The sequence below is a fragment of the Pleurodeles waltl genome, chromosome 1_1, assembly GCF_031143425.1.
Source record: "Pleurodeles waltl isolate 20211129_DDA chromosome 1_1, aPleWal1.hap1.20221129, whole genome shotgun sequence".
NCBI lineage: Eukaryota > Metazoa > Chordata > Amphibia > Caudata > Salamandridae > Pleurodeles > Pleurodeles waltl.
The window spans coordinates 428,330,591-428,356,634 of record NC_090436.1 but is presented as its reverse complement, the minus strand read 5'-3'; the positions used below and the strand labels follow the sequence as shown (position 1 = coordinate 428,356,634).

General features: G+C 46.4%; 1 protein-coding gene across 1 annotated transcript in view; it reads left to right on the top strand.

Moving 5' to 3' along the window:
- Positions 1-26,044, top strand: part of FCHO2 (FCH and mu domain containing endocytic adaptor 2) — a 724,395-nt gene that overhangs the window by 571,434 nt on the left and 126,917 nt on the right. Inside the window, exon 21 of the mRNA XM_069224082.1 lies at positions 9,765-9,920. Coding sequence (XP_069080183.1) covers positions 9,765-9,920 — 156 coding nt within the window. The remainder of the gene's footprint in view (positions 1-9,764; positions 9,921-26,044) is intronic.

The following is a 26,044-nucleotide window of genomic DNA, read 5'->3' as shown; positions in this document are numbered from 1 at the left end:
CGTGCGCCTATACCGTCCTCTCCTTGGACAAGGCCTAAGAAGTCAAAGAAAGCAAAACGTTCTTTGACTTCAGGTCATCCATTGGCCAATGAGACGAGAAAGCATAGTTAATCGAGGCCTTTCTCTGCGGAGCCTGCATCTTTGGGCTCACTGCGCTCTCCCCTGCCCCCGCCAGTGCAGCCCCCCTCATTCTCCTCCCTGGAGTTTCCAGGAGCCGGAGCGACCCCTGCCCAGCTAAAAAATTTATGAGGCCACGTTCCTTATTTTTAGGCAGTCCGACTCTGCACTTTTGTGCCCCGCAGAGTCAGAAGGGGCCCAGCAGCTTTGACCTCGGCTCCAAGAGGCACCCATGGATCTGTTACTGGATCTAGACCGGCATCAGTCGTACCTATTCAACCTTCCAGGTGCTGGTTCTGACGTCAACACTCCTGGCGCCTCTTGTGACTCCTGTTGCGCAGCCTCATCCTCATTGCCGACTCCGACACAGAGCAGGATAGATGTTGTATGACACCGAGGCCAACAGGGGCCTTTCCCTCTGTGACGGATCCAGAGCCTTATTCTTATGGGCAAAGTTACGGTGAGGATTGGGAGGGGTTGCTGGACGCTTTAGAATACCAGCTCCAAGATACCATGGATTGGCGTACGGACCTGGGTGAAGCCAGTGGACTGGATACCTCCACAGATATTGACATCTCTCTCTGCCTACCGTGGCTATGGAGAAGGGAGCTTCAAATTCAGAGGTGGGGCGGAGAGCGTCCAAGGTCATGGACCTCTAGCTGCCTCTGGTGGCAGTCAGGACTAACCTCCCTTACAAAGGTGCTTCAGCCTGGGGCTTCCTCCACAGAAGCCTTGCTATCCTTTTGTAAAACCCTTATGGATGTCCTACTGGGTACATGGTTCAAACCCAGCACAGGGCTCCTGTGATTAGGACAGTTGTCCGCTACCATCACCCTACACGGGTTGCTCAGGTTTCCTGAGGCAACACCCCACCCCTGAGAGTTTGGTCATCCAAGGTTAGAACTCTCGTTCTCTTCGGCACCCCTGGATAGAGAATACAAAAGGCTGGAAACACTTGGGAAGAAGATGTATTCTTCCACCAGGCTAGCTTTGTGGTCCTTGGACACCTGCATGCCTTTTGTGCCATTATTCCCATACGTTGTAGGATACGGTTGCTCAAGGGCTGCTACAGGTCCCAGAGTAGGCCTGGGCTGTGCCTTCCCAAGCAGTTGCTGATGGAAGATGTAGGAAAGTGCCCCTTTTGGCATGGTTACCACCCCCCCACACACTTTTTGCCTGGTATTGATGCCTACTTGACTGAGTGTGTGCTGGGATACTGCTAACCAGGCCCCAGCACCAGTGTTCTTTCCCTAAACTCTACCATTGTTTCCACAATTGGCACATCCCTGGCACTATGCTAGGTCCCTTGTAAAAGGTACAGGTGGTACCAAGGGCTCTGTGATCAGGCAGGGCCCCTAATGTCTGCAGCATGTATTGTGCCACCCTAATAGACCCCTCAAGAAAACACATGCACCCTGCCTTTGCAGATTGTGTGTGCTGGTGGGGGGGGAAAGGTAAAGTCGACATGGCACCCCTCTCAGGGTGCCGTGCTCACAAACCACTGCCTGTGGCATAAGTACGTCACCTCTGTTGCAGGCCTTACAGCTATATGGCAAGTTGCACTATACCACAGGTGAGGGCATAGCTGTATTAACAATATGCCCCTGCAATGCCCAAGTCTATTCTTAGACAATGTAAGTGCAGTGAGGCCATGGGCTGGGAGTTTGTCATTATGAACGCCACAGCTCCATGATGGCTTCACTGAAGACTGGGAAGTTTGGTATCAAACTTCTCAGCAAAATAAACCCACACTGATGCTAGGGTTGGATTTATTTTAAAATGCACACATAGGGCATATTAGAGATGCCCCTATATTTTACCCAACCCTTTAGTGCAGGACTGACCAGTCTGTGCCAGCCTACCACTAACAGACAAGTTTCTGCCCTCATGGGGTGAGAGCCTTTGTGCTCTCTAGAGTCCGAAACAAAGCCTGCTCTGGGTTGAGGTGCTGCACAGCTCCCCCTGCAGATTCTGTAACACTTGGTGGTAAGCTACAAAGGCGCAGGCCTTCTGTTACAGTGCCCCAGGGCACTCCAGCTAATGGAGATGTCCTCCCCCCGCACCAAGCCCCACTTTTGGCAGTAAGTCTGGCGGGAAAATTAGTAAAAACAATGAGGAGTGTCCACTTCAACTGGGACCACCCCTAAGGTGTCCAGCCTGAAGTGCCCCCATCTTATTTTGGAAGACAGAGACCAACAGGGCTAGGACTGTGCCTCCCTCCCCAAAGGGAGTGGGCACAGGAAGGGTGTAGCCACTCTCAGGGACAGTAGCCATTGGCTACAACTCTTTGACACATGTAACACCCATAAATCTAATATTTAGGGGCACCTCTGAACCTTACTTTCTAGATTTCTGGCAACATCAAGAAGAAGGAAGAAGAAAGAAGGACTGCTTAGCCGACTCCAGCAGTGAAGACACCAGATGACACCTGACATGGCCCCAGTCGTACTGGCCTGTCTGCAGGTTGAAAGAACCCTGCTTCAAGAAACCGATGCATCCTGCAGGACCAGCAACCTCTACAAACTCTCAGAGGACTGCCTGCCCAGCAGAGGACCAAGAACTCCCGAGGACAGCAGCCCTGTCCGGAAGAAATCACATAAAGGACTCTATAACTTCTCTAGATCCACGAGTCCTACTCACTCTTCATCCGACGCCCATGGGCCCATGGCCCGAATCCATGTGGCCCACCAGTCCAAAGAAGGTCCCCAGGTGATTTCGACCTACAGTCTATCCTGGGTTGACTCCTCCTGGCCAATGCAACGATTCCTGCAGCCTGAATCCAGAGGACCCCCCTCTCCCTGACCATAACCGGATTTGACGAAGATACTCGATGCCCAAGGAGACTCCTGCACCCGCAGTGGGAATTCGACCATCGGTCCAGCGATGTCAAGCTTGTGCCTCCCCTGCCTGTCCAGCTGTTGGTTTCCCAGAACCAAGATTTTGGATCCATCCTGCAGCATCCTTTGTGACCCCGCCGATTTCCCCTTCCTCCCTTCCCCACCCCCGCACCCCCCCCCTTTCTGGGTCCTCCCATTGAAAAGCATTGGGTGTTCAGCTCTGTGTCGCCACCCTGCACCCTGTGCCCCTGTGCCGCTGAAGGTGTGTGTTTGGTGTGGTCCTGTGGCCCCTCCTGGTGCTGACCTAAACTCCCCAGGCCTGTGTTGTGGAACCACAGGTACTTACCTGCAATCTGCTTTCTACCGAGCATCCCCAGTCCTCATAGGATTCCATTGTAAACCCGATGCCAACTTTGACCTCTGCACCCAGCCGGCCCGTGTTGCTGGTGGTGCACTTTTGGGGTCAGCCTAAACTTTGACCTTTGGACATCCTAAATCCTGAAGACTAGAATCGTAAGTCGTGCACTTACCTGTTTCCTGTGCTAACACTTCCTCCCCCCACTCAGCACTCTATGGACTCCTTGAAAATTGCACTGTCAACTTTTGAAATAGAAAATTGCTACTTACTTGTAAACTGCTTTATTTACAAAAAACAAACAAGGTACATTTGATACATATGCTTGATACCTAATAACAGCTGTACTTACCTGCAAAAAAGTTATTTTAGTTCTAGTAATGAAGTAACAAAATGTATATTTTTTGCTATATAAACACCATTAGCCCGTAGTTAGTCATTGAGTGTGTGCCTCATGTCTTGAACTGTGTGTGTGTGTATGTGTTTATACATCAAATGCTCTGCAATACCCTCTGATAAGCCTGACAGCTTTACCACACTACCACAAAAGAGAGCATTAGTATTATCTACTTTAGCCACTGTTAAGCCTCTGGGGAACCCCTGGTCTCTGTGTACTCTATACCTTCTTTTGGTATAGTAAATACAGATCCAGCTTCCTACAGGAGGGACGCAGCAAAGTTCACGGTCCGATATGAACTGGACACAACCTATTCACTGGGCAGAGCAGTTGCTTCAACAGTTGCCTTGAGGTGCTGCGCCTGGTTGAGGACATCTGGCTTTTCTGGTGATGCCCAAGCTCATCTTATGGACATGCCCTTTTAATGGTCCCCGTCTCTTCGGCAAGAAAGCAGACTCGCGATCAAGCACTGTAAGGATTCTTGTGCTACGGTCAGGTCCTTGGGCTTTGCAGCACCCCCTCGTCCCCCTCAGTCTGCTTTTCACCTCTTTTGGGGCTGCAAAAGGGGTGCCCTGCCACCTCGTTTCCCCTCCTGCCACACATGCTGCCCAGCCTCTGAGTGGCTGGGGATGTGAGATCCACCATCCTCTTGGATCAGGAAGCCAGCAGTCTGGCCTGTCCACCGCTCCTCATCTGTAGCTGCCTCCAAACCTTCCTAATCTGACTCTTCCCCATCAGGAACCAGTCGGAGGCACGATTCGCCATCACCTGCTCTGCTGGCAGTCCATCTTATCAGACAGGTCAAATAGTCCGAAGGGGCTGATCCCTCCCTTCGAGACTACCCTTTCATTAATGACACCAACCTAGGATCGGAAGACGGTAAGGAATCTGCAACTTAGATGTGTCTATCAGATGGACAAGTTACTTACCTTTGGTAATCCATTATCTTGTAGAGACAATATCGACTTTCAGGTTCGTTACTGACCCACCCATCCTCCCCGCTCTGCAAACTGATTTCTAGGGACAGGGATTCCCCTTTCAGGGCCTTAGTTTTGACGTAGGGCCAAGACAGATTTTTCCATGAGCATACGTGTTGGGGCTGAAGGTGATTCTACTTCTTCTAAAATGCTTCCTAGTTGTTTTGAATATCATAGGCACCCACTACTCCTCCTGGAGCTCTGCCCCCACAGAGGCTGTGAGAATGGGATTAGAACAGGGGATATTCCTTTTAGACTCCTACATTTTGGCAGTCTAAAGCGTTCACCGATCTCTACTCTCTGCCTAGCTCCTAAACATTGTAATAGTATATTTAGGGCCAGTACCACTCCAGATGAATTAGAATTGTGAACCTTATTCAGACACCTCTGTGTCCAAGTACCCCTTGTTGTATCATACCTCTGCTTATAATTGGTCTCCTTGCCATCCTGTAGATGCTTGGGGAGGAAGACTGCATCCTCTTCTAAAAGAACCTGAAAATCCCATATTGTCTAGAAATCTTTCTTGGTATAGATTTCAAGGCCACTTTTTACAAGTAGTGGTGGGGATCCCCAGCCAGGTTTGAAAGAAAACACGAAATGTGGGTAAGTAGGACCCAGAAATAAAATGCTGCAAACATTTGAGATTCCTTCATCAGAATGATGACAGAGACTGGTCCAGAGTGACCTTTTTCATCTGACCTCTGCGATGTTCCCAAATATCACCATGAATGGAGGAATGCATAGCTAATTCCACGATTTCCACTTCTGAATGAACATGTTTGTGGCTTCGGCCACAGGGTCCATTCTCCTACTGACTTTTTCTGGGTTGTGGCGGCTGTTGATTCAATTGAGAAGCAAAGAGGCACAGTGAGAACCTGATTATAAGATTCAGGAAAACCTGTTTGCCCAACTTCCATTCACTCATGTCATGAATATCCCTGGAGTTCTAGTCAACCATAACATTGCAAACACTAGAATATACTCTGTGGACAGAAATCCACAGATCCAGGCTTTGGTTTAATATCTCACTGTCTTCCTCAGCCGGGGCCTCCAATCACACGCTGCTGAGATTATGAAAGTATTGCACAACAGAAATAATTTTCATGTTGAGCAGGAAACCGCATTAGGCCTTGGCTTTAGCATGCACTTTATCACCCCGCTCAAAACTCAGACGAATGATAAACAACCCTATTCCTTCTGAGATCATTTGCTGCCTCTGGAGAAATCACGTAGCTTGCTCCTCGTTCTGACCTGTAGACTTCTGAATTGATAATGGAATTCAAAGCTTTCCCAAGACATTGTTGTACAATTATAGGCTCCATGAAGTCCAGCCATCTCTGAGCTCTGCACTGGAATGTGAACAATATATGAGTACCTCAAACATGCTAAGATGCAATATCTTCCTGTGTCAGTGATCTGGTACAGAGGCCTCAAATGATGGTCTTGATGGTAGTGACCAACACTCCCTCCACCATTGCAAACTCCATGGGTCCATCCCTTTGTCATGGTAAGAGAGTTCTGTGACCAGTATCTCAGATTTTGGTGGCCATGATGGACAGTTGTGGAGTCTTGAGAAGTAAATCCATTTTCTTACTGAAAACCATAGACTTTCTTCTCTACATTTATCATGAAATCTAGATTCTCATGGATGTTCAATGCTAAAAGGGCATGATCCTTTAACAGGTCCATGTCACTGACACTTAGATCATATTATCAAGGTAAGATCACTCTGAGAATGTAGAGTCTGTGCTACCAGCCTTAAAAACTTAGAGAAGAATCAAGGCGTCTCCAGAATGACAGTCTGAAGCACTTTGCCTTTCTTTTGGACCACAACAGTTTTGTTTATATAAGTTATTGGGTGGTAATGTGGCACATTTACCACAGGTCTACTATCTTCTGTAACACTGCTTTACTGTCACTGAAAATTTAATTGGTTCATGGCTGTCCTGTCTGTTGTACATGATACCTGCTGTTCATCACTCCCATGGTGTGAAGACAAATTGCTTACGTACTATGGTATATATCTGGTTGAGGTAGCTGTGTCCGAGTCTGGTCCAGTTCCCACTTGATCGCTTGCTGTGGAGAAGGAATTCACCCTCCAACTATTTTCAGCTATTTTCCCACTGACTGTTGTCATTTCTGCTCTGCCTAGACTTTTGTGGGCCCTGGAACAGGAAATGAGCTCTTTACGAAAATCGTGTCCTGGTATATCTTAATGGAGGTTTGATCTTTGTTAGGGGATATAAAGTGTTAACAACTTTTTCCCCTCATAAGGGTAGCCTTGAAAAGCTAGCCATGGACTGATGAACCAGCTTCTGTTTGTGCAGGTTCTCCGTGGCATATGTTCCATATTTTGGCTTTTAAAGGGGCCAATCTTTAGGCTCTGTGTTTTGAAGTCACTGTTTCTTTGCTTTCACTGGTCTGGGACACTTCTCCCTGAAGTCTATTTCATACCTTTCTGTCATTACAGCCTTTACTGGATGTACTTGGTTCCTCTGGGAATTGGAATCCATTAGGACTGGAACAGGGGTATGAGCTAATCCAGGCCAAAGATAATCCAGCCATTTTCCTAACCATTGTGGTCATTGACATTTTTGGCCTCTTGTGGTCTCCTCCACATAAGTCTGATTTATAATGGATGAGCTCTATGGGTTCTTAGTCAAATCTTCACCCGCATTATTGGAACCTTCTGAATCCTCAGGTAGAAACATTCTGACAACATTTAAATTCATTACGTTGCTTACTGTTCCAGTGAACAGAGGAAACTGTCCTCCTGTGGAGGTCAGCATCTGCCAGTGCGAGAAAGACCTTGCATAATTTTTCAAATTAATCTATCATATTGCTTTTTCCATTGATAAGTGTGTGCACTAAGTGATGGAACACCATACCAGGATGGAAAAATTAGTATTTTCCCATGGAAGTCCCCACACGAACTGGGTTGACTTAATTGCCCTCTATGAATTCATGGAACTGAGTCCTGGAAATTAATTCAGACTGGATTCTGTCTTTTAAGAATAGCCTTACTGGCAGATGAAATGGCTTCCTTTACCTGCTGAAAGAGTTCCATAACCATCCATAACCTTTATTTCAGAGATGGCTGAGGGCCTTTATCTGATATGTCTTCAGTAGACAAAGTGAACTATGTGGCATTTGGACACATCCATTTGGGAGAATGCTACAAGTGACTGATTTGCTAAAAGGATCCCCTCTATCCCTGATGTAGGAGAACGTCATAGTAACTCTGCCAGCTAAGTATTATTGAAAGAGATAACAGATTAGGCAAAGTATGTGGTCTATAATAAGTAGGGCATCATTTTTGTTTCTATGCTTCACCAATATTCAAAGCAATGCTGATTTTTCGACTTTGGTTTTAAATATACAATTTCAACCAAGCCTTACCACAAACACACATCTTTATTACTTGTAGAAAGACCTACATAAAATGTCACTGTTTCTAGGGGCTATGGATTTAGGACAAGGCAAGAGGAGGTGTCAGCTTAGAGTGCAACAGCAGGCGGTATCACACTGCTGCTTGAACCAAAGCTGACTGTTCCATGATGGGCAGTAAGGCTCAGACAGCAAAATCTCACCTCACAGAGGCCCTATGGCATCAATTCCTTTTACATGTTAGCTCATTTGAGATGATTGTGTGACAGGATACGACTTGTGTATCTGCTGTGGCACAGCACATCAAATTGGTAGTCTTTGATTAATTTGTCTTAGGTGAATGGTAAGAACTACTTGATCTTAGTTAGATTAATACATTTGATCTTGTGATTTCACAAGGACCATGCATTTACCAAGAAAATGCTGGCTCGCTTAGTATACAGTGGGTCCCCTCCTGGCTCTGTTTGCCTTCTGAAGCCTGGATGTCTGAACAACAGAAGTGTGTGACGATTCCACCCAACAGCCCTGAAGCCCTTGCAAATGTAACGGCAGTTCCTCTACTGCAGTGCTTTCTGACTGATACTTCTTCCCAGATTTCTCACCTTATGAATATTTTTTATGTGCATGATTGGCTCTGGAAAATGTTTCTGCAGCCATAGCTCTCAACTTCCAACAACAGTTGGCCTGTGGCCTTGGCTGTGCCCACGAGGGACGCGATGACCAAGAAGTTTGTAAGATGTCAACTGGTGCACTGGAGTCAATTACTGTTTTTCAGTGACTCATTGATGTAGGTATGTGGGTCTTCTTGATGCTTCACTGACAAAATACTTCAGATCTAACTGCAAGTACGTCAGAAGCTTCATCCTAAGATTTCATACAAAACTATGCACCACGCAACTCAGGCCCCACTTACCTGAACACACCCATTTCTTTCCACCAACCACCCAGACAACTCCGCTCCGCAGTACTCCTACTCGCGCACATCCCACGCATACACAGAATCAGATTAGCAGGAAAGGCATTTCTCTTACATTACTCCTAACATGTGGAATTACCTCCCAGCCCACATCAGACCCTCCTCCTTTCTTCTTAAATAACGCAAGAAGCGGAAGACCTGTTATTAAATGAACCAACCTGCCATAGGCAAGACTAGGCACATACTCCTGTTCAGTCCCAGGATACCCTCGCGGGTTATAATATGCTTTATAAATGCACATAACATGCCCAGAGTGAATGGCTCAGATCATAAATTAGGGTTAATAATGGAGTAATAGCTACAGTTATAAGCTTATATGTTTTAAATGGCTCTTACTTCCATGCTAATGTGGCTCCACAGCAACACGCAACAACTTGTAACTTCACTTAACTTACTGTTTTATATTTAGCAATTGGCTGAATAATGCTGCGCTGATTTTAAGATGTTATATAAAGATCTGTTAATTAGCTTCATAGCCCATTAATTCTTCTTACTGGCTTTTTAAATTGTAACTTTCAGTACAGTGGTGAATAGTCTTTTATTTTAATATAGCCTGCATTTTTTGTTCTCTGTATACCCATTGGGTTATTTGAGGCGTTTAAGTTTGCTGATAGATGTTCAAGTAAGGTGATGGGGAGATATCTAACGATTGAGGCTTAATTTGTTTGATTTCTGCTATGTAAAAATGTGTTTAATTTTTTTCTCATGCTTTTTTTAGATGTATTGTGAAGATTACTGGTGACATGACTGTGTCCTTTCCCAGTGGTATCATTAAAATATTTACCAATAATCCTTCACCAGCTGTCCTGTGCTTTAAGTTGAAAAGTACAAACAAGCTAGAACAGATACTCCCGAATACGCAACTTGTATACAGGTTTGTTTTACTATTACAGTTCTAACAAATGTGATAGAGTCTTGATTTTTCTCCAGCATAATTATCGTTCAACAAACAAGCGTGGTACGCCTTGCACATTTGCGGTTGAGACTTGAGGCCTAATGTATGTTTTTAGCGTATGGCCCGTCCTCCACCAGGGCAATGGTGTAAATTACTCTTTTGCCCTGATGTAGGTGCCACCCGCCGAATTTTGAAATGTCTGCTGACCGGGCAGACATTTCAACCATTGACAGGAACTGCCATTAAGGCAGTTCTTGCCAGTGCATTGTAAAATTGCTGAGCAGCTCTATCAAACTTGATGGAACCATACACAAACGTACATTTTTTTTTCTATTTTAAAAAAGAATGCCCCTTCGCTGTCAGAGTTTCCTCCGCTGACGACGGGAGGATTGAACACTTCTTAATGCCCTGTACCATCAGTGTTTGCTGGCGGTTACAGACATTGAAAAATGGCTTTGTCAGTCCATCTTAATTAGGCAGGCGGACACATAGCCAAACCTTTAATGACGCTTACTCCTTTGGGCCACTGGACAAATTTGACATCGCATAGGTGAAGTAGTCTCCCCTGTTGTCAAACTATGGTCCGCCCGCATTTAAATCTGGCCAGCGGACCAAAGTCTTGGCAGGCAAGGAACTCCGTCACCATTGCAATGGAGTTCCCCCCCCCCCTCCAAGATATAATTATGGCCCTTGGCTGTCAGCATTTGTATTGGTCATTAGAGGATGGTATACAAGATGTTAACAGCTTGCACAGGCTGTCTGCATACGTAAATAAGACATTACATTATCTTGCATTACTAGAAAATCATTCTAGGGGCTGAACATGGCACGATTCTGACAAAACAGTGGCATTCAGCAAGAGTATGAAGGACTTTTTCCAATACACTTCTATTTACTTGTTCATTTCCCAACTGTTAGAAAAAAAGTTCAAGCGTGCAGGAACAATCACAAATTGAAATCCATGTATTATGTTTGGTCTAGCTGCACTATTATTCTTTTCTGATATTTAATGTTTTAGTTTTTTAATGAAAGAGTTATGTTAATTATTAGGTAATTTTTTCTGTCACCATAAAGCATGATGTAATTACCCACAGTTTCAGTTTGTCACAATTTGGTTCTTCAGGATATTTGCTACAAAACCTAAAGAATGTAATCAATCACTATATTAAAAAGGTGTGACAGAGACTTAACAACAAATATTTGACATTTGATGTTCAAAGTGTATATACATTTAAGTTACATATTTTAATGTTTATCATGTTTCAGATGTTTTATTTATCTGAAAGAGACTTCCAGCTGCAGATTCCTTACCTTTGAATTTTCCAGGCATCAGACTGGATCCGGAAATTTTTGCGTGAGCAGTACCCTGCTGCCCCATCAGGTGGCTTCGTTCGATTTCACGCGTCGTAGTTGGTGACAGAAGTTTTGTTGCGGTCACCAATAGAGGCGCCACCCAAGCGCTCGGACATCAGGGGCCAGATGTACAAAGCTTTTTGCAGTCGCAAACAGCGAAATTCGCTGTTTGCGACATGCAAAAAGCACTTTGCAATGCACAAACCTCATTTTGCAATTCGGTAACCTGGTTACCGAATCGCAAAACGTGTTTGCGAGTCGCAATTAGGAAGGGGTGTTCCCTTCCTAATTGCGAGTCGAAGTGCAATGCAGGATTGGTTTGTGACCGCGAACGCGGTCGCATACCAATCGCATTTTGCACCTTTTTGAAATGGGTGGTAAAAGGTACCCCTTCCCGTTGAGAATGGCACTGCAAACATTTTTTCAGAGCAGGCAGTGGTCCTGTGCTCTGAAAAAATTAGCACAGGACCAAAACGTTTCATTTTTCGTTTTTGTAATGCATCTCGTTTTCCTTTAAGGACACTGGTATACATTTTAACAGTAGTTCTGGACCTCCCTTAGACGTCCTTTACTCAAGCTATCCAGGATGGCTGTGATGCAGCAATATTCGTGATCCGTTCCCGGCCTGAACACGACTTACTGCACAGGTCACTCAGTGACTACCAGTGTAGTGCTTCAGCATCACAACTTGATGTTGTCTATAGGCTTCTTCAGGCATACTCAAACATTCCTAATGGTCATGTCATTTGACAGCTCACACCTTTTTGGGAAAAAGGTGAATTCAGTCCTAGAACATTTTAAAGAGAGCAGAGCCACGGCTATGGAAAGGGTTTTCAGTTTTTCCATTGCCAGACCCTTCTGTTAACCCAGCTGGCCTTCCATACTTTTCTTAGCCAGAATTGCGTCTCACAGAGACAGCATCTTCCAGCACTAAACTGCTTTAGTGTGTCCTTGCCGACACACAGTCATCCTATTAAAGGGAGGATCAGGTATTTCCTTCAAAGTTTGTAGACTGTATTTCAGACAAGTGGGTCCTCCAAATTGTACATTGGGGCTATACCTTTTCTCAACACCAATGCACCTTCCAACACCATCAAGGCCGCTGACAGAGGACTACCTGTCCACCCCACAGCAGAAAGTGCAGGCAAAGGTACCATAGAGTGTTCCAACGTGGAAGTAGAACTGGGTGTTACTCTTACTACTTCCTTGTCCCAAAGGAGGGTGGAGGCCTTTGTCCTATTTCAGATCTTTGGTCTTTCAACACCTTCCTGCAGGAGGATAAATCCAAAATGTTCGGGCTAGTTCAGCCCTGCCTGATTTAGAACTCGGAGACTGAATGGTGGCTTTGGGCCTGCAGGACATCTTTTTCCACATCACCGTCCTGCATGCCCACAAGCGTTACTCCCTTTTTGCCTCAACAATGGCAATTGGGTGTTCACGAAAGTAATTGCGGTGGTAGCAGCATACCTTCAAAGCTCTTCCCCTCTCTTGACAACTGGCGGTTCAAAGGTGGGGTCAACCCTAGGCAGTCGTCAACCACCTGTAGGCAACAGCCAGCTTCCAAACATCATTGGAGTTCAGTGTCAACATACTGAAATCACACCTGACACTATCTCAACACTTCTGTTCATTGGAGCTATTCTTGATAAACATTTGGTTCCATGCTCTTCCCCCAGAGCAGAGTGTCCAGGACATTCATGTCATGATCCAGATGTTTTAACCTCATTAACCTCTGCCTTGAATCTTAGTACAGATGATTCTAAAGTTGTTGGGATTGTTCGCCTATTGCACCCTGCTGCTGAAACATGCCAGATGGTATATGGGGGCTCTGTTGTGGGACTGCAAGCCCAAGTGGGCACAGCATCAGGGGACTTTGTTGGATTGTATCCAAATTTCAGAGGCTACTGTAAAAGGTATGCAGTGGTGGCTACGGGACCTCAGTTGGGTCAGTGGTGGACTCCTCTTTGTACCAAACCCAGAATTGAAAGTGGCGAAAGATGCATCACTTTTGGATTGGGGAGGCCATCTGGGAGAGTTGGAGATCAGAGGCCTCTGGTCTCTGGCTGCAACTCGACTGTACATAAATGTTTTGGAGTTGGTGGTGATTCACTTGGCTGGCGCAGGTGCTCACGAACATCAAACATTGTTTTATGGTCTGATGACAGGAAAAGGTTTGAAAGTTATGGCTGTAGGACAGGTGTACTTGAGTTTAGTCCAGCAGCACACCTCTTTCCTTTCCCCACTCAGAGCTTGCAGTTGTGAGACACACATCCCTGCTGGGCTGTGGAGGTCATCTAGGTGAGGTAGTGATGAGTGGCCTCTGGTCTTTGGTGAGAGGTCAATTCCACATCAGTCTGCTGGTATTAGCGCCATTTGTCTGGCTCTGACTTCTTTCCTGACGCTCATCAAGTGAGTCTGGTGCAGGCTTTCACAGACCAACCCACTGCCATGTGGCATTGCAACAAGTAGGGTGAAGTAGTGCCTTGTGTCAGGATTCTCCACTCCTCTGCAGGTGGCTGGAGCCACAGGACATTTTCCTGATCGCCAAACCCTAGCATTGTCCCTAATTGCCAGAGCAGACTAAAACTGAGAAGGCAGCATCTGGCAGATCACAAGTGGTGTTTATGTCCTCAGGTGACATAGGGCATCTTCCAACAGTGCAGGGAATCCTGGCTAGATCTTTTTGCCACCATCAAATGAGCAGTGTTAAGAGATTTGAGTGTTGGAGTTTCCACAAACACTTGTTAGGAGATGCACTCCGGATGGAATGGAATACAGAACTCCTGTATGCCTCTCTCCTCCGTTTCTCCTACCACAAGTTCTGGAAAAGATCAGGAACTACCTGGGTCCAAGTTATTCTAAAGGCTCTAGATAGGGCCAGAAGAGAGTGGTACTGGATGTAGGACGCTGGCCTGGTATGTGGTGAGCACCTTTGGTGTTATCACCTTATACCAGGTCCAGTTATCCCCTATTAGTGTAGACAGTGTCTATGAAGCCAGGGCTCTCTAGAGGTAGCTGTGGATGAGCAGCCAAGACTTATCTAAGAGACATGCAAAGCTTATGCAATACCACTATAGTCATACAGCACTTATACACATGAAAGAACCACACAGTGTTACAAGAATAAAGGTACTTTATTATGGTAACACAAATACTAAAATACTGTATAGGTGATACTCTACTAGCAGGTGAGTAAACACACTGTCATATACACCGTAGAAGTCAGGAATTGGAATAGAAAGCAAAAAACAAACAGTGAAATAACAGAGAATAATGGAGACCCTAGGGGAAGACCGAACCATATACTAAGTAAATAGAATGTGAAAGGCAGTGCCCCACCCAAGGAAATGGAATCTGTAGAGGGAACCTGGAGGAGCTAGGAACCCCAAAAGGTAAGTACCAGGGTGCCCCCAACCAGGGGAGAAGAGGTAAGTACCTGGTTTATCCCCAAACCCACAGGTAAGCTTTGGAAAAGGACTGTGTACAAAAGTGCCACTGTTGGCATGGTTGGCCCCCCCCACACACTTTTTGACTAGTGTTGATGCCAACTTTGATTCAAAGTGGGCTGGGACCCTGCTAACCATGCCCAAGCCCTAGTGTTCTTTCCCTAAAACCTGTTCCTTTGTTTCCACAATTGGCACAACCCTGGCACACAGTTAAGTCCCTTGTAAAAGGTACATATGGTACCAAGGGCCCGGTGGCCAGGGAAGGTCTCTAAGGGCTGTAGCATGTATTATGCCACCCTAGGGGACCCCCACCCCTAAGCACATACACACTGCCTGGCAGCTTGTGTATTCTGGTGAAGAGAAAAAGACAAAGTCAACATGGCACCCTTCTGAGGGTGCCATGCCCACAAATCACTGCCTGTGGCATAGGTAAGTCACCCCTCTAGCAGGCCTTACAGCCCTAAGGCAGCGTGCACTATACCACAGGTGAGGGCATAGCTGCATGTGCAATATCCCCTACAGTGTCTGCGTCTATTCTTACACATTGTAAGTGCAGTGTAGCCATATTGAGTATATGGTCTCCGCAGCTCCATAATGGCTTCACTGTATACTGGGAAGTTTGGTATCAAACGTCCCAGCAAAATAAACCCACACTGATGCCAGTGTGGATTTTTTTTTGAAAAATGCACACAGAGGTCATCTTAGAGATGCCCCCTGTATGTTAGCCAAACTACTAGTGTTGAACAGACCGGTCTGTGCCAGCCTGCCACTTTCAGACAAGTGTTTGACCACATGGGGTGAGTGCCTTTGTGCACTCTGTGGTCAGAAACAAAGCCTGTCCTGGTTGGAGGTGCTTCACACCACCCCCTACAGGAATGCTCAAAGGCTCAAGCCTCGGATTACATTGCCCCAGGGCACTCCAGCTACTGGAGATGCCCACCCCTTTGACAAGGCCCCAGGAGTGATCACCCCAGCCAGGGCCATGCCTAATGTGTCCAGAGATGAGGTAACCCCTGCCTGCAGATTCCTCCATCTTGGTTTGGAGGACAGGGACCAATAGGATTAGGGTTGTGCCCCCTCACCAAAAGGAGTGGGCACAAGGAGGGTGCAGCCACCTTCAGGGACAGAAGCTATTGGCTACTGTCCTCTGACCCCTAAAATGCCCCCAAATCTAGGATTTAAGGGCCTCCCTGAAACCAGCTCACCAGATTCCTGGTGACCTAACAAGAAGAAGAAGAACTGCTAAGCGGAACCCCCAGCAGAGAAGAGGGATGATGACAACTGCTTTGGTCTCAGCCCCACCGGCCTGTCTCCTGCTTCAAAAAACCTGCCAAAGAAAAGAGACACGTCCAGTATGACCAGAGACATCAGCGACCTCTGCCCAACTCTAGAGGACTGCCCTGCAACCAAAAGGACCAAGAAACCCAGAGGACAGCTGCTCTGTCTAAGAAAACCTACAACCAAGGACTCACACCTCACTCTGGATGTGTGAGTCTTGACCCCTGTGCACCCACCGCCCGTGTCCAGGTGGTCCACCCAGCAAGAGAGGGTCCCCAAGTGACTGCAAGCAAGTGCCCACCTGAGTTGACCACTCCACCCCTCCACGACGACGCCTGCAGAGGGAATCCCGAGGACCCCCCGACCGCACAGCTCCAGACGAAGATATCCAATGCCTAAAGGCACACTGCACCCACAGCCCCAAGGCCTTGAAACGGACACCCGGTGCATCTATATTCAGCAGGCGGCCCTCCTCCCTGTACGGCCATTGGTGTGCCCGAGACACCCCGACCATGCCTGCAGCCTCTGAGTGACCTCCGGGGTCTCCTCAAAGACCAGCATTGAAAACCCAACTTCCTGTTTGCACCCGGCCACCCCTATGCCGCAGAGGGGTGTGTTTGGTGCCTACTTGTGGCCCCTTCAGTGCTCTTCTAATCCCCCCTGGTCTGCCCTCCGAGCCGCAGGTATTTACCTGCAGGCAGGCCTGATTCCTAGTACCCCCTGTCTCCATAGGAGCCCACGTTAAAATTGCTCAACTTTGACCTCTGCACCCGGCTGGCATTGTGTTGCTGGTGGTGGGTGTTTGGGGTTAACTTGAACCCCAATCGGTGGACTTCCTAAAACCCGAAGACTGAAACTGTAAGTGTTGTACTTACCTGTAAAACCTTCTAATATTTCTTCCCCCCAGGAACCTTTTACTGAAAATTGTACTGTGTCCATTTTTAAAACAGATTATTGCCAATAATTCAAAAACTGTATTACTTACCTATTTCAAACAAAGTACTGTTGATACCTGTGTGAAATACGAAACCTTTAAGGTACTTACCTGCAAGTTGAATCTTGTGGTTCTAAAAATAAATTAGAAAAATATATTTTTGCTATATAAAAACCATTGGTCTGGAGTTAATTCATTGAGTGTGTGCTTCTTCTATTGTCTGTGTGTGTACAACAAATGCTTTGCACTACTCTCTGATACACCTAACTGCTCGACCACACTACCACAAAAGAGAGCATTAGTATTATCTACTTTAGCCTCTGTTAAGCCTCTGGGGAACCCCTGGACTCTGTGCACACTATGGGGGTCATTTTGACCCTGGCGGTACGGGGCCGCCAGGGCTAAAACCACAGAAGCATCGCCAACAGGCTGGCGGTGCTTCCAGGCGTATTACGACCGCGCATTATTCCGCCACATTTGCCCCGGCGGTGTTAATCTGCCTGGGCAGCGCTGCCCAGGGGATTACGAGTCCCCGACCGCCAGCCTTTTTCTGGAGGTTTGCACCGCCAGGAAAAGGCTGGAGGAACGGGGAGTCGTGGGGCCCTCGGGTGCAACTGCACCCGTCGCACGGCCGCAACACCGCAGGCTCCATTTGGAGCCGGCTCCTATGTTGCGGCTGTGATCCCCGCCGGGCCGGCGGGTGGAAACCAGGTTTCCGTCCGCCGGCCCAGCGGGGATCTCCAAATGGCCGCGGCGGGGTGCGGCTGCATTGGCGGCCGCATGGCGGTCAGATCTTGGCAGGCGGCTGATGTCGCCCGCCTAGGTCGTAATGACCCCCACATCTCACTTTGATATAGTATCTACAGAGCCAGCTTCCTACACTGTGGAAGAAACAAGCAAGACTGGAAGAATGTAGATCCAGACAGAAGAGGATGTGCAAAAGAAGGGGACCAAGTCCAGTTCGAACTGGAGTGTCCGGTTGGGGCAGGAGCCACTGCCCACCTTTCTGGAGATGCAGGACCAGTTCGACGGTGAAGACCAGGAGTCGACTACGCAGCACAGGAGCAGAAGAAGAGTTCCAGGAGTGATATAGTCGATGTCCCACTTCAGAAGAAGAGTTGCAGTCCGTCAGTGGTGTGGAAAAACCACAAACAAGCTTTGGCAAAGGCAAGAGTCGCAGATGAAGATTATCAGAGGTCCCGGAGACCAGGAAGGTCCAGGGGGTCTCAGCCCAAGGAGGGGAGTCCCAGGTGACCCTTAGCAGTGAGGAGAGTCAGAAGTCGAGGATGCAGCACCCACAGGCAACTCACAGGTAGCAGGCACAGGAGTCGCAGAGGAGCCCACTCAGCACACCTGAAGAGGAGTCCCACGTCGCTGGAGCAGCAGGCACGAGATTATGCTTTGCAGGGAAGAGTGCTGGAGGCTGGGGCTACACGTAGCCTGAAGATTCCTTGGAAGAAGAGCCAACAAGGCTTGGTAGCTGCATGAGTCATGGTGCAAAGGGGTACTGTCTTGCAAGAAGAGGCAAGGGCTTACCGTCTCTCAAGTTAGACAGCTGGACCACTCCAGACTATCACCTGTGTTGCAAGAATCCACGCAGTTTTGCAGGAGAGCGGATCCACGCAGCCGGTAGCCATTGCAGTTTGTGCCTACGGATGCAGGGGAGTAACTCCTTTACTCCAAGGGAGATTCCTTCTTGGCTGTTGTGCAGACTGAAGACTCGTCACCCTCAGAGGATGCACAGCCAGGGAAATGTTGTAGTTGCAGGAAAGAGCTGGAGAAACAATGTTGCAAAACAGAGTTGTCGCTGGAGTAGCAGATTCAGTTCCAGGAGGGTCCAGTTGCAGCCCCAATGGCCAGAAGATGAAGTAAACGATTCAGAGGAATCCTGTTGGAATCTTGCACGTCGAATCTGGGGACCTACCCGTGAGGGAGACCCTAAATAGCCCAGGAAGGGGGATTGATTTCCTAGCAGGGTGACCACCAATCAGGAGGCAGCTGAGACGTCACCTGCCTGACCTAGCCACTCAGATGCTCCCAGGGGCCTCTGCCCACCTTGGTTTCAAGATGGCAGAATCAATGGGCCACCTGGAGGAGGTCTGGTCACCACCCTGGGGTGGTGATGGACAGGGGACTGGTCACGCCCCTTTCCATTGTCCAGTTTTGTGCCAGAGCGGGGACCAAGCATCCCTGGACTGGTGCAAACTGCAAGAAAGACACCAAATGGCTTGGGGAGGCCACCCCTCTCAAGCCATGTAACACCTATTTCCAAAGGGAGAGTGTGTTGCCTCCCACTCCCAAAGGAAATCCTTTGTTCTGCCTTCCTGGGCTTGACCTGGTCAAGCAGCAGGAGGGCAGAAACCTGTCTGTGGGGTGGCAGCACCAGGGCCTGGCCGGAAAACCCCAGAAGACTGATAGAAGCAATGATGGGGGTCCTCTAAGGACCCCCCAGAATGCTTAGAATCATACTTCCAATACAGGCAACAGTATTGGGGTATGATTCCGACATGTTTGATACCAAACATGCCTAAGTTCGGAGTTACCATTATTTAGCTGGACATAGTTAGTAACCTATGTCCAGTACACACGTAAAATGGCGTTCCTGCTCTCATGAAGTCCATGAAAATGGAGCTGGAGTTTGTGGGGGCACCTCTGCTCATCCAGGGGTGCCCTCACACACAGGTACTTGTACCATGCCCTCTGGGCTAGGAAGGCCTGCTATATGGGTGACTTACAGTGATCTTGTGCAGTGACCTGTAGTGGAAGGGTGCATGTACCTTTTCACGCAGGCTTCAATGGCAAGCCTGCAGAAACATTTTGCATGGGCTCCCATGGGTGGCATAATACATGCTGCAGCCCATGGGGAACCCCTGGTGCCCCAATGCCCTGGGTACCTAGGTACAATATCCTGGGGACTTACATGGGGGCACCAGTATGCCATTTGTAGGGTGTACTATGTCAGGAACAACCAAATTTAGGGGAAAGAGAACACAGTCACTGGGGTCCTGGTTAGCAGGATCCCATTGACCACAGTCAAAACACACTGACAGCAGGTAAAATGTGGGGGTAACCATGCCAAAAAGAGAGTACTGTCCTACACTGGACCTTCTGGGCATGAGCATTTGTCTCACAGTCAGCCTATCACAGTGCAATAACCTATCTCGGCAACAGGGCAGGGTCCTCCACCCAAAGCTATCCAATCAACACCTATTTGCATGGGAATTGAGCAGAGGCCACTGCCTGTGTTTAATTTGATGCTTGAAGTGGTGGATGTCATCCTTGCCACCTTATTGCCTTCCAAGTAACCATTTGTGTGTGGGGGGGACAAATGATGGCCTTTTGCACAATTTGCAATTCTGACCCCTTACAATCAAAGCTGTTAGATTTCCTTTCGTGATCTTATGTATTGCTTTAGGATTTGCATATGGCCTCTAGAACAGGGTATTCTAGTAAGCAACTCCAGTCTAAATAGTTCAAGAAATATTCAAGTTCAGAGTTCCTTTTTCATTAAGGACACAATTTTAGGATATTTTTATGTACTGTAGTTGCCCATTTAAAACGGTCCTTTTAATAGCAACAAGTCCATGTGATAAAAAACAGAATCCATGTAGCAACGTCTGGCTACAGCCACTTGGTAGCATGATCGTTTAGTTAAGGATGTGGTGAACCCTGAAGAAAGTTATACTTTTTGCATCCAAGGTGTCCACAACCTTTCTGAGATTTAAAAGTTTGACCTGCTGAGAATCATACTTCATTGGCAGTACACGTTTGTGCAGCTTTGGTCCAAACAACGCCTGTACCCCATGATGACTGCCAGTCTTTACCTCTCTGAAAGGCACCGAGCCAGAGTGGATTTAGAGTACCACCTGCACTTACATGTGACAGTCAAAGCAGTAAGCAGAATCTCCAGCCCCATTCCCTTACTGCTAGACAGAAAGTTGAAACCTTATGCAGACTACTATGTTGAAATAAGAGTTAACACTCTTCAGGCATCAGTACAGGTTAGCATTAACCACTTAACATAGTCCTCCAATAAACTGTGGAGTTGATGGGGCCATAGTGTCTTAAGGTAGCATTTTTGGCTTTGCACTCTGCTTTGAGGCGAGTGAGAACTCCTCTGCTGTAAGCATCAAGAGCGCTTCTGATGCTTGCAACTTGACTTATTGAACTGCTAGTTTTAATGGTATTCAGAAATGTCATTCAAAAGCTGAGGCCTCCCTAAAAGGCTGCCCGTTAGGTGGCTATAATAAAATGTTAAATGTGAAAGTTCAGGTTATTTTGAATCTTTTATTTTTGTATATGTTTATCTTAAAACTATTAAAGATTGTACTTAAAGACTTTTTGGGAGCTTTGAAGGACAATGTTATATTAAATAGAGCTCATATTCCTATAGTATGGTGATAAAAACATAAGAATTGTGATGTTATATGGTTTCCACTAAAAAGGTATGACTGCTTATTAGGACAACAGAACTTCAGAATGTAGGGACTGTGTCCATCTAAACTACCAGGAGATGTTGGCCCAATTCCTAGCTAGCTCACAGCGCCTCACCTGACCCCTAACCTTCCCAGGGTAACAGTTTATTTTGGCAACCTCAAACATGAAACTCTGACTCCCAAGGAAGTAGTGGAAACAGATCTTACTCTTTCGTTGTTTACTTATCCATGCCCAGGATAAACGCAAGAAGGATGCAAATAAAGTTTTCAAATATAAATTGGAACAGTCGTATTTTTGCATAAAGAGAATGAGCTGCAATTATTCGGCAGATGAAACAAAGCATTGTAACCAGCATTACTAACATGGTAAAAAGAATAATCAGTCCAAGCACTGTAATCTTATATTTGTATCTTCCTACCCGTTACTACCTACACTTTGAGAGCATAGTGGGTGTATCCTTTGCCAGATCTCGACAGATAGCCTGACTCCCCCCCCCCCCCCCCCCTCCCCCCCAATACCTGGATAGTTGAGCCAGGGATTCAGTCCAAGGTGAAGTTGGCTGACCTTCTCTGCAATGTGGCAAGTCAGCATCAGCAGAGCTGCATATCGACCACAGGATCTGTTCCAGCACAATCACAACTGGAGTGCTTCTCTGTCCCCATAGACAGTGCACCGTTTATATAATTAAAAGCACACTGTGTTAGAGGCACAGCTCTAATGTGATGATACGCATAGATTCGAGAGCTGTCTCCAAACGGTCAATGCAAGCACTGGGATTTCTTGTTCTGTGTTTCTAGCCTTGAACATAGTGTACAGACTACATGGCGAGAAATTCCTGCTGAAAAAAAAATATGTACAACATATTCTCAGAATAATATCATGCAAGCATAAACATATAAAGTAGCTTTGTTAAAACAATGTCAGTCTAGAAACATATAAAATGTAAAACTAAAAATGCAAAACCAAAGGTGGCCCAAGAAGGTCTCATGAAGGCGACACAGACTCAAGGTAATGATAAGATGACTGCATATGTCTTTTTTGTTATTTTCATTTTAATGTATTGTGAATTTCATTGGGAATGAATATGTAATAAAACTTTAAAGGAATGATATCTTCACCCTCACTCTGTGCTCTACTATGCATTGTTGACAGTGAGAAAAACCTTCTCCCTTTCTCCGGTACACTTAATACAGCTGAACCCCCGGTTCCTTTTCCCAAGCCTCCTGAAAACTCAATTTAAAAGGGCTTTGAGACATCAATGAAATTTTACAGATTTCAAAAATGTCCCTGCTCCAAGAGCAACTTTTCAGAGTAGTAGTTTTATAATGGCCTCCACTGCCACTTGAAGGTATTTGATCTAGTGACTGTTCTGGAGATAGTGGAAGTATTTCCTCTTGAACACAAAAATAATCCCATATCTGGAACATGGTTCAAACCAAAGTAAAAGTTGCTGTTATCACATCTTTCTGGGCAGTTTGAGAAGATATGGGCCATGATGCACCAAACCTTGCCTGTGTTCGCCCTACCATCTTTCAGGATAGTTTGCTCAGTTTGAGAAAACAGGGCTGATTGCAGAGGCTTTTTGCCCCCATTTTTCACTTTTTGCTGGTGTTTTCCTGACTCTAATGGTACTCTGGGTACTGTAAAATCAGTATGCAAATTAGGGTAATTATAATTGGCTATGTCAACCTACCTATAAGTTCCTAGTATATTGTAGGGCATGTAGGTTTAGGGACCTCAGCATAGGTAGTGCCCCCATAGGTGCACTGCTGAGGTGCCCAGTGTCATTTTAAAGGCAGTTCTGCCTTGCTGGCTGCTTTTAAATTAAAGTTAATTGCAAATTCGACTTTGGAATTAAAAGTAGTTCCAAAGTCTTTAACTACCTTATTTTTACATATGTCACCCCTAAGGTGTGCCCTATGTGCCCCTGGGGCTGGGTGCCATGTAACTATAAGCAGGGACCTTATAAAAATAGTTGTATAGGTCCTGGTGAGGTAAAACAGCCAAATTTGTTTTTCCCTCATTGTAGTGAATGGCGTTTATTTTAATTTTAAAAGTCCCCTTAAGGAACAGATACAACAAGTTTGGTATCAAATTAATTGTTATAATACATCCCACAACTTCCAGTTGTTGGATTTAATATAACTTGTTCAGGTAAGGAGTTTTAAACTTTACCTGAAAAGTTGCCAACTTCAGCCCAGCAATGTTTTTGCTGCTTTGCTCTGATTGGAGAACCAGGACCCTCCCTGTTTTTCACCCAGGAGCAAGGATAAAACTGGCAGACCTGCACCCACACCTCAGATCCCTATCCGATTCCAACAAGGAAGAACTACAGAAGAAGAAGAACTGCCCTGCTGGTCCCCTGCCCTGCACCTGGACACTGCACTCTGGAGGACTGCACCAGCTGCACACTTGGGCTTTACTACAAGAAGGACTTTGCCTGGCTTCAACTGGTTCAAGGAGGGACTCCCTGTTTGTTACAGCTGAAAACTTGCTAACCAGAGTCCCCTGCACCACCTTCTGAAGAAACCAACCAGCTGACCACTGCCCAGTGGCCAAAAAGGAGTTTGCGCCAGGTGCATTCTGGGAGTTGTAATCCACACCCTCAAGGTGCATCTCAGAGCTTCTGGAACCTTAGGGTGAGCTGTGGATCTCAAAAGACCCTTAAAGGAACATCTGGAAGAAGATCCAGAAGTTTGGAGAAGGTTTGGAAAAAAGCTCCTTAAAGGGACTGGCCTGCCGCGGCAACTCTAGCTGGCTTGCCTCAACCGTGACCCAGCCTGACTTGCAAGTTTGTCCCAGTGAAGAAAATCTATGAAAAAGTGACTAAGTCTGAACGTAGGTAGTTGACAGAAACCTCCCAGGCAGTGTATCCGAAGAGGGCTACAAGGACGTCGAATCAAGATTCAGGGTTGCCCTGGTCGAAGGGTTTTCACCTCGAAAAAACGACTAAGTCAGAAGGTAAAAATCTCCACCTAGGGTTCCCGTGACGCGTATCTGAGGAAGAGTTCCAGGAGGGTGTATTGGACTGGCGACTTGGTCCCGCTGAAGAAAATCTCCAAAAAACCAACTAAGTCCTAAGGTAAACTTTTGACCGAGGCCTCCCGCGGGCTGTAGCGGAGCTGGGCTCCATCGTGGTCGGACTTAAACTTTGACTTTGCCCCGGTTGAGGTGCGACCAGATGACCAGATTGGCACTTTTTGTTTCTATGCGCTAGAAAGCCTTAATTATTTAAAAATTCATGTCTCCGGTTCCCCTTATCCGATTTTATTCGTTTTGGTGTCATTTTAAAGAAAAAAATATTTTTATTGTGTTTTGTGTTTTACTTATTTACTGTTTTGTGATTTTTAAATGCTTTACACATATGTCTCCTAAGTTAAGCTTTGTTGCTCGTTGCCAAGCTACCAAGGGTTGAGCTAGGTTTGATCTACTGAGGTCTAACTGGACCAAAGTGGAGGTTAGTGGCCTATTGCTAAGTGTAGGTACTTACCTGCCCTTACCAATAACCCATTTTCCAACACTCTTCCTACTTCCAAGGTTTATATTACCCCCCAGGTTCTCTGAATATAATCACTTTCCACCATACCTTTTTTAAAATTGTGTGAGTTTATGCTGGCCCTGAGTGTCTGCCACCTCCTCCTTGTGCCTGTCTTCTCGGAAAATGATTCCACATTGCTTTGAGGCTAACTGCATCAGCAGTAAAATGTTCTTGAATTACCACTTGGAATGCATCCCATAGCATGGGTTGCTATCCTTCCAACAGTTGTTTTAATCCATGATAGTACTTAATACTTTATTTGACTTTTTTTTGTATTTCATGGTCTTTTAAGGCACCAACAGTGCCCTGCCTGGACTGTGATTACAATCAAGGGGGTATTTGAGCAGGCATTGATTTTAGAGGGGTTTAGGGCAATTGGTCTGCAAATGGGTTTTGTGGTGCGGCTTATAATTCCAGTTAATTTGACACCGCACCCAGAGTGCATCAGTGCGTTTTTTCTGCCTTTGTTTTAGTGTGTGTGGGCAGCTAAGGAAGGAGTAAGCTGAAGGGGCAGCAAGGTGGCTTTTTCAAAATCATGATTGTGATGAAATAAAAGGAGGAGCACTGTACTTATCCTAGGTGGAAGCAGAGTTTGAATGGTCTCATTAGTGTGGGACAGCAACGTATTAGGCCCACAATGGGCAACAACAGCATTTATCAGCCTGTCGTGCTGGTTGTCTGGATGATTCAGTGCTTACTATGCCAGGAGATAGGTGTTGTGGGAGGAAAAGATAAGCATCAAATGTAGGTGTGTCGTTGGTGATGGGGCGGATTCAGCATTGCAGGGGAACATCCAGTTGGGGTAGGAGAAAGTGTGCTTAAATGCTTCACAAATTCAGTGCACTGCAGACCTTTGCTGGTAGGTAAGGGCTAACATGCACAAGCTGGGTAGTAGAGAACTTATATTTTAATTTTCATTTCCCCAGGATGTTAAGTATATACTACTAATCCCACTCTCTTTTTAACATTTTTCATATGATCTACTACCCTGCTGGCTCTGTAGTGCTCATTCTTTCAACTGTATAGTTAGCTCAAGTTTAAACATCTTAAGTGTGAACTCTCTTTCCATGATGATACTCTGCCATTCATCTCTATGTCTGCTAAGCGAGCTGCAGAA